The following is a 14,925-nucleotide window of genomic DNA, read 5'->3' on the forward strand; positions in this document are numbered from 1 at the left end:
AGGAAGGAGGGCTGCTCAGAAATGCTACACGCCACTGTGGATGTCAAATCACTGTCCTTCTAAAATGCCATTTAAAAACAAAGACAGTGTAAACAGGGCCTGAGTGTGTACTTTTCGCGAGCGGATTTGCAATGGGGGCGGGCGGAGGATCGCGATGCCGGTGTTGTCTATCGGACGAACCCTAATACGCACATAGCAGAGCTTGCAAAACTGTGTTTTTTTTTTTGTCTACAACACGAACGTTGTCAACATAACTCACTGGAAATCCAAAATGCTTACACACCGGCGACTTCATTGAAAGAGGAGAGGGTTTAAGTTCTGTCGACGGGTCTCCTGTATCTGCAGTTCAACAAGCACTTCAACAAGCCTGTTTTTTCCCGCTTGGCAAGCCAAGCTGACGTGACATGGGGGCGTGGCAGCATCGACGATTCTATTTTTTGATTCAATAATCGAAATTGAGCATAAATTTCAATGCCTTTTGACACCCCTTATATATATATATATATATATATATATATATATATATATATATATATATATATATATATATATATATATATATATATATTCAAAAGCTAGATTTCTGAGCACAGTATATCACCAGAGTAAAGAGTAATTTTGCTCCCGAGCGTAGTTGTGGATGAAATATAGGTTTAATTATAATTAAACTTGACAAAAGAGACTTATTGTATTTTGAAGTTGTAATATAAATGTAAATTCAGCCAGGAATTAAAATCAATCTCTGCATAAACTGATGATGTTGAATTGTAGTTGAAGTGTATTGCTGTTCTTTCTCTTCAGAATAATGATAGCAAGAGCTGAGTGACAAGACACAATGCTTAAACTCTACATTCCTCATTACAAATGCAGCAAATTTCACAAAAGAAATGATGACTTAGTAAAAAATATTAATATACGTATATTATGGCTAGGGCCAGACAGAATCTGCATACATTTTTTACTATTTCTGTGCAGAATTTTGTAAAAGATTTGTGGAATGATTTTAGTATTACCATGATTGAAAACCAATTAGATCCACTAAATAGGTAAACAAAGCAAGTCTCTTATATAGTATATCTATTAAAAGACAATACTTTGCTAACTGTATTGTATTAGTTTATAATATTACTGAAACTAATTAAACTGAATGAATATAAATTTACACACATTTACACAACTAAATAAATAATGATGGGCTAATATCTAATAATAATAAAACATAATAATGACTCAAAGATGGTCTAGAAATCTGTGGATTTCTACCAAACGCTGGTAGAGTCGTTGCTTACTAACGTATAGAAAAAACATCTGAATCTCCTGCTTTCAAAATCATGAGACCCACATGCATGCCAAGTTTAAAACTTAAAAATTTGTGAGGAAAATGATCATTGTTGTACTCTCACTAGGGAATGTTGTGGCCAATCGAAAAGCCATGCATGCATATTAATGTTCCCAAGTGCAATACATCAGTCTATGTTTTGGATGTCTATCTTCTGATGACTTAGGCCCCGTTTACACTAATGTGTTTTAGTTTTTAGTTTTCCAGAGTTTTCGAGCGCCAAAAACGGAGTGTTTTGGAAACGCTTGAGAGGCCGTTTTCATTCTAAAACGCTGCTGCTCTGTCTCAGTGTGGATGAGGGAAAACGGAGACATCTGAAAACAGAGGCGGGGCTGCCGAGATTCGCTAGCTGATTGGGGCTTTTGTGTCATTGCGTATCCTTCCCTTATTCGTCAAGCCCCTATCACATGACTATAACACATGGCTTTAACGCTACCGGAAGACAACAGACCAGCCTTCACTGTAAACAACAACATGGACACTGAAATGGGAGCTTTGTTTGCACTATTGTCTGTTTTAGGCGTCATTGTGCAGTTAAAGTCTGCCTTTTTTACTACAGCAGCCGTATATATTCGCTAGAATGGTCACGTGATAAACGTTTTTGGTGGCATTGTGTGGACGGAGATATGTTTAGAGACGCTGGGTGAAACGCTAGTCGGATCGTTTTTGATCTAAAACGTCGTTTTCAAACTAAAACGCACTAGTGTAAACGGGGCCTCAGCTGCTCATCAGTTCCAACTGACGTGGATTGTGACCTAAAGTACATGCAAATGTTGAGAGGATGCTAATTATAATCCTGTGAGCACTGCAACAGTCTGTATTGTGTCCTAATTGGGCTGTTTGTGACAGAGGTTTTACCCTTGCGTAATTGACATGAGAACGAGGAAACAACAGTGTTTTAGCCTCACAGTATAGCCATATACTAAGATACACCCTCAAATAGATTGTTCAAAATAAAACTTGCTTATTGTTTATTTGCCCTTAGGTGCTTTTAAACCTCGATGAGTTTCTTTTTTTTCTGCCGAGAATACTCTAAATGTTTGTGGCTGGTATTAATTACTGTCCAACTAACAGAATTTTGGGATTAAGATACTTGAAGGATGACAAACGGACATAAACTACTTCAATACATTCTATTCCCCACAAGAACTGTGGTCAAGCTTATGTATTTTCTATTGCAACAATCTAATGCATTCGCAAGCCCCCCAGTCACTCTTGACCCCAATACAGTCAAATCTAACAGATCATACAGTGCTATATTAAATTGGTGAACATTGAGCATTTTACATTGACTTCTGTGACATGCAATAAGGCAGGAAGGTGTGTTATCTAATGCCTGTGCTAAATGAAGATCTCTGGCTTTTGGCTGACTGTACGGAAGATCCGATCTATAATTACTCACATGAGTCAGGGTCTTTTTTTCTGCCAGCTGTCACACGGTTGCACGTTTTTGTCATTTAGACTCGTCTCATGACCTTTTCTCTGCACTGATTGCTTACAGGGCTGAAAGAACATGTTCACGCTACACTTAAAAGCATGTCATCTACTGTAAAGGAATGCTGGGAATGAGCATGTCAGTTTACTTGTTAGTTTATCTGCAGGTATGCGCGAAAAAATATGAGATGAGGTTTATTTGTATTAATGCTTGAATCAAAATGCTTCTAACTGCGAGTTTGAAATGAGCGTGACATTTATTGATGCAGCCTCATGGAGTAAAAGTCAAGAAACAAACATCGGCTCGTACATTTGCACCATTATAGATTGAAAAATGTCAGGAGCTTAAAGTACATGTTTTCATCCATTTTATTTGAATATTAGGATTTACAGGAAAAAAATGCACACTTAAACAGGCTTCTGTTTTGTAAAACCGTAAATTTATGTAATTGTGTCCCATTTATAAGCTGAATGCATATGAACGTAATGTAAGAATAACTTTTTTTAAGTACTGTAAACTGTAGATTATTATTATTAGGTATAATATTTCTATGTTTTACAATTGGGCTTTTTTATGTAAACCAAATCAAACCAGAAATTGTGTCTACAGAACCATGATACAAACCCAGCTGACAATTTTGTGAACTGTCCCACCCCTACAAGTTACTAAAAGTTGCAAAAATTGTGGTGTAACTGATGACAGCTGATCCGTGATTCCTACAAATCACAACCCACGGTTCGGAACAGACATGACCTGCGGATTAGGCTAATAGTAATAATAATAATAATAATATATATATATATATATATATATATATATATATATATATATATATATATATATATATATATATATATATATATACACACACGCACACGCGCATGTGTGTGTGTGTGTGTGTGTCTGTGTGTGTATATATATATATATATATATTATGTATATATATATATTGATATGTGTGTATATATATATATATATATATATATATATATATATATATATATACGCACACACACACACACACACGCACGCACACGCGCATGTGTGTGTGTGTGTGTGTATATATATATATATATATATATATATATATATATGTATATATATATATATTGATATGTATATATATATATATATATTGATATGTATATGTATATATATATATATTGATATGTATATGTATATATATATATATTGATATGTATATGTATATATATATTGATATGTATATGTATATATATATGCACACTTTCCAGTAAAATATAATGATGACTGAAGAAGTTGTGGTAGGTTATTTGGGATGTGATGGATTCTTAAGTTATTAAAGGTGTTTCTGTCACTACTTGTTTAGCCTGCATTAATGCATTCAGTGTAAGCTGCACGATTAATCATTAAAAGATCATGCTCTCAACACCCACGCAACATAAATGATAAATGAGGGTGATTTGCATATGTTTATTAATCCTTTAAAAGGCAAGAATGAAGAAAGAGAATTAGTTTTCAGTCTTTTTGATGAAGTTATGAAGTAAAATAACACACAAATACTAGGATAACAGTTTATAGTTTAGTTAAACCACTGATGTTTATGGTAAAGATTAAAATCACCATCGTATGCGTTCAACTTGACGTCCCAAAATTAAAGTTGTAGGCAGCAATTACATTATTTAACCAATAGGTGGCGACAACCAGCCATCAAAAATATGCCACTGAATAATTCTTCAAAATTAATCCTTCTAGCAATGAAACATGAAGATTTATAAGTGAATAACTGAATCATTTATAGAAAATGAGACTAAAAATAAATATGGGTTCTACCAATTATTATGTTAGATTTCTACATTTACCATTATCAGCAAAAATAGTAGTAATAATGAACTTTTCACAGTACTTATTTATTTTTTTTTTTACAATGTATTGGTATTCAGCTGAGTATTTCTTAATTTTATTTTTTTAAAGAAATTACAGCTTCTAAGTTCTGTTTGTTAAAACCAGACATTTCCTGCAGTACTGTTTTTTTTTATTTTTTTTTTTATAAATGGAAAGCAAATTTCATTTGTCTCCTTCCTATTTTGGCTGATCCAAAAAATGGTTTGATCCCTGACTTAAAAAAACCACAATGTGATGCGAACCCTAAGATTTGTGATCCATTATACCACTACGATTAAACAAAACGGCTTGTCTGAGCTTTAGATCTGAACTTGATATTGATAAACACTTTCATTTTACAATAGTCAACAGTTAAATATAACCTACTGAAATCATATAACCTAGCAGAATTCAAGATGCTTTGAGTATTTGTGTGCTCTCCAGGATGTGGGGGACGGTCCTTTTAATGCTTTCCCCATTGCCTCTGTGTGATGGAGGCCATTTCCGTCCTGCCTGACTGCATGTACACACGATGATGACATAAACAAATGCACACCATCCCCAAGAGTGGGCCAAAGGTTATACGGTTCCCTCTGCCAAGTCTTTATTGCTTTGTATCTTTTACTCTCTGGTTTACTCTTGCACCAGATGATTGCGCAGCTCTTTACATGGAGAACATTACACCTCTACCAATTTGTAGCCCACAATTTTTTAGCAACGGAATGCAATAAAATCCTATTTTTAATTTAATTATATGCTTTAAGTCCGGTTTAATATGGTATTAGTCTGGTGTCGTCTTAAGTTGAGTCTATGGTGAGCTTCATTTTAGTTTTTTTGCAGGCTAAATAATAGATTTTATTTTTACTTTGAACCCTGCATTTTTCTTCTCCATTGGTTCATAAAGTGGAATTAGTTTTCCAATAAGGTGTGCAAGTACAAACACTTACAGGAAGTGATGTCACTTCCACTGATTGTTACAAAACTGGTCAGCTATTCATACCCAAAATGAAAAATGTACTGTATAGGGGGCAAAAAAGAAGATCAAAATAATACAAAACATAGGGCTGGGCGATATTGTAAAAATATGATCACAGTTTCATGTTTCATGTCATTAGGTATCAATAATTATTGAATATTTTTTTAAATAATCTATTTAGGAATATTAGGATTTTTCATTTAATCAACCAATTTGTTTTAGTTTAACAATATTACTCAGGCAAATAAATGTAATAGTCAAAAACAAAAATATTGAAACAAAACATCTGATCTCTTTATAATAAAATAAACATAAGCGTTAAAGAGACTCTTAAACTTGATAAATAAAATGGTACAAAGTGTGTGCAGTGGTAAAGGTAGATCAACATCTGTAAGGTGTCAATAATGATGATACATTAAACTAGAACCTTGTAAACAAAACAAATTATGATAATATGGCACTAGATATGGAAACTAGAATTGTAAGCTTTCAAATTATATGTCATTTTTCATGATTGATTTTAAACCCTCAAAAAAAGTTGGGAGAGTATGAAAAGCGCAAATAAAAAAGAAAGTAGTGATTTCTAAATTTACTTTGACTTGTGTTTCATTGCAGACAATATGAACACTAAACATTTCTGACTGTCGATCAGACCTGCAACGCTTCCAAAAAAATTGGAAAAAGGAGCAATTTAGGACTAGTAATCAGGTCAGCTGGTTAAAAGTAATGTGATTTTGAAACGGGTGATTTCAACAGGTGATTGTAATTATGATTTGGTACAAAAGCAGCATCCAAGAAATTTCTAGTCCTTTAGGAGCAAAGGTGAGCTGAGGGTTTTCGGTTTTGCACCATTAATGCTGAAAAGTACATAGAGATTTTGGAGCACAATATATTGCTATCTTTTATATGCCATGCATATTTCAACAAGAACTTGCAAAACCATTTGTACTTGCCTTGACTGCAGGTACTATATAGTACTGATGGTAGTATAAAGACCTATATTCACAATTTCAGATAAATCAGCATGCCACAAATTATTTTCTGTTCTTCTCATAGCAAATGAATATAGCAACTTCGCAAAGCAACTCGACAGTTGCATAAAAATAATAGGTTAACAAAATGAAGTTTAATTAACAAAGTTTAAAAATATACATTTTAAGTAAAATGAAAAAACTGAGGACTGAAACCAGCTTAAATGTTCTTGAATAAAACGTGATACATGCATTTTTCAACGAGACCTTTCAAAACCACTTGTACTTGACTTGACTGCAGGTACTTGACTGGCCTGCCTGCAGTCCTGACCTTTCTCTAGTAGAGAATGTGTGACACATTTTTAAGCCCAAAATGCGACAACAAATACCCCGTACTGTTGCCCACCTTAAGACTTGTTTGCGGGAAGTATAGGACAGAATTACACCTGAAGCACTTCTTCGCTTGGCGTCTTCAGTCGCTAAACGTCGTTTAAGTGTTGCAAAAAGGAATGGCAACATTACAAAGTGTTAAAAGCTTTACTGTTCCATCTTTTTTTATTGTGTTGCAAGAACCAAAATTGTAATACGTGTTCATTTTGAGGAAAAAAAATTATAAAAATCATGAGGAACACATTAAATAATGTTTGTTGTATTGTCTGCAATTAAATACAATTCAAAGTAAACTTAAAAATCAGTACTTTTTATTTGTGTTTTTCATACAGTGCCTGTTTTTCATACATTTTCTGATTTGGTGTTGTTTGTTTTGACTATAAAATTATATTTTAACAGTGTAACCGTTGTAGGTTACAGGGACCTATAGTAGGGAATGTATTACTCTTCCTGTGTAACAAAAAACTGTCACAAAATACGTATTTAGACACTCCTAATAGCTCAAGGAGAGTCTGATCTCTGTTTTTGGCGAACTTCTTTGCATGTGACTTCTACACATTACATTTGTTTATTTGAAAAGATCAATTAAAATCACGTTTTCCACGAGAGGACTGCTTTAATTCCAGGTACTTAATCTGATTAAAACTGTGGTAATGCTAATACGTGTGTGTGTGTTTTGGCAGACGGTGAACCAGTTGGCACATGCTTTACATCAGGATGAGGATTTGGATGCTGGCAGCCTGGTGTGTGTCATGTGGCCCAAAGCAAAGTGTGCGCTGCTGCGTGATGACCTGGTACTTGTGGACAGGTAAACACACACACACACACACACACACACACACACACTTGCGTTGCCTGGCTGTAACGTTGGAGGCAAGCTGAAATACTTTATTATTAGGAAGGATTGCTTGTCATTTAACATCGAATCAAACAGTGTAATTCTTTTGTAATTGCATTTGTTTGCATATTTTATTTATTTTAATATTTGGAAAATCTGTGTGTATTTATATTCACGTTTTAATTTTAATGTAAAGGTTAACGTACAACTGCATTGTAAGTCTACTGCATTATAAGATCAATTTACTGCATCAAAATTTTATTAGTATTCTCTTTCAGCCTAAAACTTGCATATCTTTTCTTCATCCAGCCCTGGTATTGATGTCACAACAGAGCTGGACAGCTGGATCGACAAATTCTGCCTCGATGCTGACGTTTTTGTGCTGGTGGCCAATTCAGAGTCCACTTTAATGCAAACAGTGAGTTAGCTCTTTATTCTGTGATAAACACTTATGAAATGTGGGAGCAGAAGCTTTTTTATAGCGTTTTACAGCGTTTTGTATATTACATCATTGTGGACACCGATGAACTGCAATAGTATATACACTCATTTAATCTGCATTTATAATAATTTGTCTTGTTAAGTGTTTGTCCTTGTAAAGGCAGGCTTACACGGTGCAAATTGTAATTGTGAGACAAATCTGATGCTTGTATTTGCACCAGCTCCATATCCACAAATTCACTCATTAGGTTAAATTAGGCTTTAGTTTTTAGTCTATTACTTCTATTGTATCTGTTCAGCCGAGGGAATGGAACCAACCTTGTGACATCAGACTCAGTGAAATTCCAAGATGGTGGCACCCTAGGTCTAAAAGCTATAGTAAAACATGCTGTTTACTTCTAAATAATTACATTAATCGAGTTTGTTTATATATTTTTATTAAAGTGGAATCCAATGAACAAAATAAGGTAAACTTGAGTGTTCATTTCCCCTTTTAAAGGTCCTGTGAAATTAAGTTTTTTAGATATTCATTTTTAGGATAAAAAATAGCTAGTGCACTCCAAAACAGTAACAAAAATAAAGTTTAGACAATATAAACTGATATAAACATCCAAACCTCAAACTTTAGTTTCTCATCAAGTCTTGACCAATCAACTGCTCTCTCGTATCTGACATGCCCCGCCCCCTTCAAGATGCTTTACATTTGATGCACTTGAGCTCAACCGAGGCAAAGCTGGGATTAAACAAAACACTATTGGCTGTTTTTTTAAAAGGGGAGGAGCTGTTCATTTTTCAGTTGAGATTACTTCAAACTTAGAATAAACAATGCACATTTCAATGCACTTCATGGGACTGTTGAGGTTGTTACAAATTTTAAAACGCGTTATCATCATGTGACTTTACTGGTGTCAGTCAACGTATTAAAACATGATTCTCCTCTTTTAAAGGAAAAATCTTTTTTTCACAAAGTAAACGAACGCCTCTCCAGCCCTAATATCTTCATCCTGAACAACCGCTGGGACGCATCGGCCAATGAGCCAGAGTACATGGAAGAGGTGAGGAATCACATGACACCACACACAACACCTTAAAGATGCATTTGAATCTGCAAAAACGAATAGTGGAAGCATAACTTTAAAGCAAACTAGTTGAACCTTTTAGATGATATGGAGTTTTTGCTCTCTTATGATGTTTTGTCAGGTGAGGCGGCAGCACATGGACCGCTGCACTAGTTTTTTAGTGGATGAGCTGCGGGTGGTGGATCGCTCTCATGCCGGGGATCGAATCTTCTTTGTCTCTGCTAAAGAAGTTCTTCAGGCGCGTGTACAGAAGGCCCAGGGAATGCCTGAAGCAGGTAGATTTAGTCTCAAATGATGTTTAAATGCTAAGATGTTATGTATTTTTAATTGTTTTATTTTGTTCATTTAATTGTCTATTTAATTGTTTAAAATTATTATTATTATTTTTTAATATTGTTGCAGAATGAATGTCACCAGGGCTTAACACTTGCCAATTGCGGGTAGATTTCAGCTTTGGCGGGTTAGAAAGTCACTCCCACTAGCCACTTTGGCAGGTTGAAAATATTTTTTTAATTGTGGTTTTCTTAAAAGCAGAATTCGACAATAAGGATGACCCAATATGCGTGCAAATGGGATAACAGAAATAATTGCTTTCGCACGAGCAATAGAAAGCAGGTGGATACCGAATGAGAGGATGATCAGTCGCGCAAACAGCTGATGTGATGCGCGCGACTGTTTAAAGCACGTTCGCGCTCCTGTTTCCTTGCTTGAAGCAACCGTGTCTGGAAATTACTGTATGCATGGTATTAATGCAATTATACAGATTAATTTATGTAATTATGCATGAAATCTCTAAATATCCCAAAATTTCCCAAATATCCTTTTTTAAAACTGGAAAAAAGGTGAGGACACCTGCACAACAAAGTTGAGGATTAAATAGCAGTTTATTAACAGAATAATCTTGCAATTAAAGGTTGAAACAGGAACAAACAGGTGCATGCAGATAATCCCAAGCGTAAAGGCAGCAAACAAAATAACAAAGTAAAGGGGTCAAACATGGCAAGGTAAGGGAAACTGCGTCGTAATGCTCACTAAACAGTTTAAGACTCAGACACGACCTTCTCACTTTGTGTGTAATCGCTTAGAATTAGGAACACGTGTGTGCGAGGTGCATGCTGGGAGTTGTAGTTCGTTAAAGTAACGTGTGTAGTTTTTCAGCAATTCGCAGCCACTAGATCACTGGTGATCGTCACAATTCGCATAGCAACATTGTTAGAGTAGTAAAATAAACATTTCCCAGTTTACAGTGCATGCATTATATGCTGCCTACAATCAATAGGCTATCATTTCACTTCATTACCTCATGTTAATCTTCAAATGTTCACTATCTTTACTAAAAACAATTTGACTGACTTTTTGTTTCCTGATTTTTACAGGAATAATCTGTAAATATTAACCTAAAATTACGGGTTACTCTCTAAAAATACAAGAAATTTACATTAAAAAGCAGAAAAATGACGTAATACCAAATTATAAGCAATAACTGTAAATTTAATGTGAGTAAAGATTTTTGTACATTTTTTTATTACAGAACATATGTGTAAAACAACAGATATTTCACGGTATAATGAAAAACTGGAAAATTCTGTAAAAAAAAAATGCAGAAGATTACCTGCAGAAAAAAAAACTTTTATTTTTTGTGTATGCATCTATGTCTTTAGATATACATAATAAATATAAGCAGTAAACGCATAAATTATGTCAATGCAAACTTTTATTATGAATGCGATTGAATCACAATTAAGTTTTGCACAGCACTAATTATAAATTTTAATTAAAAATAAATAAATTAATTAATATAAAAGTAACAGTTTAAATTGAATAAAGGCAAAAATACATTAAGGTTGTGAATGACAGCAATGTACTGCCAAAATAATGAATGTATTAAGGTAATAGTATTTATTAATAATTGAGGCTAAAGCTTGGCCATGAGAATGAAACATCAAGCTCCTTTTTAATCCGTTTTTTGGTTTTCAGGTGGTGCATTAGCTGAAGGTTTTCAAGCCAGAATGTTTGAGTTTCAGAACTTTGAAAGGCGTTTTGAGGTGAGTGTTGTTGTGTTCGAAAGTATGTTTGGTTTAAAAGTCTGTCTGACTGTCATCTACTGTACTTTACTGTTATTCCAGGAGTGTATCTCGCAGTCAGCAGTGAAGACGAAGTTTGAGCAGCACACGACGAGAGCTAAACAGATTTCTGAAGCTCTGCGTCTGATAATGGATTCTGTGCACATCGCAGCTCAAGAGCAGAGGTGAGTGGTTTAAAGACGCCAGCAATAAAAATCCATCACGTTAAACTCTTACACTGAAATTAGCTATTAGGAATATAACCGTTTTTAAGCTATATTGCGGTTTGGAAAAGTCAAGGTTTTAATACCGCCAAAATTTTCTGTTATACCGTTCCTAAGGTATGAGTAAGATTTTTTATTTACATTTTTTGTTTTGTTTTTAGGACAACAGTATCTCCAGCAAAAAATATCCAAAGATGCCGTTTTATTTGTAAAGAAATCTGTTTTTGAAACAAATGAAAACAGCAGAAGCTAATGATTCATTTGAGTTAATTAGCCTGATGTGTTTACTGCTCCTAAATATTGTAAGTCTTTCAAAAAATAGAATATATTGTGCTCAAATGGGAAAAAAGTTATTCTTTTTTACCCAGACATTTAAAGGTTCAGGACACCCTGGAGAACTTTATTTTATATATTAACAGATGTCTGTGTGTTGAGCATCAGTTAAGACAATGTTAGCACATGTCAGCTTTAATTGTGGGGAAAACTGGATAATTTTGATCTTTTGTCAGCTAATTTCAGCTTCCGGATTTAAAATGATTTTTGGGGCGGGATCAAAATCGGCGACGTAGCGCAGAACTGCAAGTGCAATGATGACGTGTCGTTTTCTCATTAATATTCATAGCGGAGTTTTCTTATCCTATGAGAAGAGCCGGCTGCTTAATTATTCATGAGACCTGCCAGAGTCAAGCCCGAGCTGTGAGACACGGCACGGGCACACAGTATTTAGCCGTTCATGAAGGCTCGTATGCGTTTGTTTTCATGATCCACGGGGTTTGTTGCATGTTTTCCCCTGCGATCTTGTCAGGGCCAATCATAAAGCAAAGCTGTGTGTGTGCTGCTAGCAGTTTTGTCGGGAGAGCAGCACGAGAATTAGAGAATGGCGGACGCTGTCTTTTATCAGGAGTTCGTTCACATTCAGACACATCACTGTGCAGCTGTGTTTGCCTAAATCCTCCAGATTACCAGCAGGGCTAATGGTTAAAATAGACAGGTCAGGAGAACTGCTGCACTGAGTCTGCTGGATACGGGGATTGAGGGAGAAGTCCTCATTTATAGCGTTTACATGAACACACCTATCTTTATAATGATATAAATTGTGGTTATGTTTATATGAAATTACGAATAACAAATGTAGCAGGGCATTAAATCACTGATCATTTCTTTGCATTTTAACTTTGTAAACTATAAACTCATGCGTCTCCTCACGGTTTGTCTCATTTTGTGAGCTAGCTTCGTTCGCTCACATTCTCCCCTGCTGGCCACGCCCACTCCTGCCCGATGCTCGCGGAGCTCCACGCCCATTAATCATGCATCTTTTGAAAAAATTCTGAAGTAGACTTTAACTGAAAGTGGGGGGTGTCATGGCCCTTTAAAAAGAGTATATTTTAGAGCAGTGAGCACAAAACTGTAATACCATGAAATTTTTATCAAAGGTTATCATACTGTCAGAATCTTTTACCGGCCCATGCCTAATACAAATACATAAATACAACAACTTTGAGAGTAATAATTGAATGTCCAACAGGGCTATATTTTGGCCAACTCAATTCAGTGTCTTCTGTGTCATAATGCTTTATAAATTATTTCTAAATTTTATAAAAATAAAAAAAAAAGTTCAACGGTAGTTAATATGATCAAAACCCGTTTTTTGTTTTGATCATGTAGTGGCAGAACAATATGGAAATATGTCTTGATTATTTTAATGTTATTGGTAGCGAGAATGGCTGAATTCATCATCTTATTTTTTCTTCAAAATAATGTTTTTTTTATTTATTCTCTAGTCGTAGTCATTTTGGTAAAGAAGTTGTCATACAATAATTTTAAACACTGCTCTGACTGAAATGAATATGCAGTATGATGATTAATTTTGCTTGTTCGTTTTAGGATTCATTGCTTGGAGATGAAGGAGGAGAGGGAGGACAGGCTGGAGTTCATTGATAAACAGCTGGATCTGCTCACTCTCGACTGCAAGAGCAAAATCAAGAAGATCACAGAGGAGGTGGAGAAACAGGTGATTCAATCTTTTTGTTTTTAGGAAACGTTAGAAGATAAAATCTGTTTACATTCGGGATGGTTGATATCTATGGAATGAAATGTATGCTAAATGTTCACATTTTGTAAAATGTAAAGTTGGCTTCTGGTTGTGTAGGTTTCCAATGCTATGGCAGAGGAGATCCGCAGGCTGGCGGTACTGGTGGATGACTTTCACATGGACTTCCATCCTTCACCAGTCGTGCTCAAAGTCTACAAGAACGTGAGTTTTCTTCTGTTGATGAGAACACTCCTTTATGTATCGCTGTTTAATGTACTGCGTCAGCATGTGTATTACGGAATTTCCCCAGCAGCCCAAAGATTTGATCTTATTTGTGGCTGAAGAGCAAGTCTTTGTTGCTTGTCACTTTCAGTTTTATATACAGGGTGTCCGAACATCCTAAAAAAATCTTAAACAATCTCTCTTAGGAGAGATTCTTAAATTCTCTCCTAGTGAGGAGAGAACATCCTCACTATGTTGCTGCATGCCTCAGTTTACTAATTTCCTTTTATTCTTTCCCTGTTGATGCTAAAGTCCGTGGTTACTCTAATTCAGGGGTCACCAATCTCGATCCTGGAGGGCCATTTGTGTCCCTGCAGGGTTTAGCTCCAACTTGCTTCTACACACCTGCCTGGGTGTTTCAAGTATACCTTGTAAAACCTTGATTAGCTTGTTCAGGTGTGTTTGATTAGGGCTGGAGCTAAAATCTGCAGGACACCGACCCTCCAGGAACAAGTTTGGTGACCCCTGCTCTAATTCTTTTGGGATCATTTCTTTTTAGTAGCAGTCGTTTCTCTGCGTTGTGTTAATTTTTTATTGTCATTAAAAAGAATCTCCACCCAAATATAGTCATGCTGAGGAGATTGGATTTTTATTTGCGTCTCACAGGCTCCACATTGTGCAACTAACCCACATCCCAGTCTATTTTATATTTGTATATTCCGCTATAGACCACTAGAAAATGTTATATTTGTTAAACTTACAATATATGTTAATTCAGTGTTATACATGTTTTATTCTGTAAGTCTGTAAAAGTTAGAGTTCTGAAAATCACAACTAACACATTACAAGACAAATGTGGCATTATTTTGTTATTTTATCCTTAACCACTTAAACTCTGCAGACCCGGTACCGGGTCCGTGACGTCATCGACTTTCGCTTTCAGATTTAAAGGGCTAGCGTTGCACCAGACCCCCTGTCGTTTGAAAGTGTAGAATCTATATTTTATGCACATATGCATCACTTTGGTTTTTATTCTACTGTATAAAAGTTAT

General features: G+C 35.3%; 1 protein-coding gene across 4 annotated transcripts in view; it reads left to right on the forward strand.

The window, feature by feature from the left end:
• mfn2 (mitofusin 2) overlaps window positions 1–14,925 on the forward strand; it is a 51,435-nt gene that overhangs the window by 21,118 nt on the left and 15,392 nt on the right. For all 4 annotated transcript variants that reach the window (XM_005172483.6, XM_005172484.6, XM_073909724.1 and 1 more), the window contains exons 5-12: window positions 7,658–7,782; window positions 8,122–8,230; window positions 9,201–9,308; window positions 9,454–9,607; window positions 11,310–11,377; window positions 11,459–11,580; window positions 13,504–13,630; window positions 13,769–13,873. In XM_005172483.6, the coding sequence (XP_005172540.1) occupies window positions 7,658–7,782; window positions 8,122–8,230; window positions 9,201–9,308; window positions 9,454–9,607; window positions 11,310–11,377; window positions 11,459–11,580; window positions 13,504–13,630; window positions 13,769–13,873 (918 nt within the window). The remainder of the gene's footprint in view (window positions 1–7,657; window positions 7,783–8,121; window positions 8,231–9,200; window positions 9,309–9,453; window positions 9,608–11,309; window positions 11,378–11,458; window positions 11,581–13,503; window positions 13,631–13,768; window positions 13,874–14,925) is intronic.

The sequence above is a fragment of the Danio rerio genome, chromosome 8, assembly GCF_049306965.1.
Source record: "Danio rerio strain Tuebingen ecotype United States chromosome 8, GRCz12tu, whole genome shotgun sequence".
In the NCBI taxonomy this organism is placed as follows: domain Eukaryota; kingdom Metazoa; phylum Chordata; class Actinopteri; order Cypriniformes; family Danionidae; genus Danio; species Danio rerio.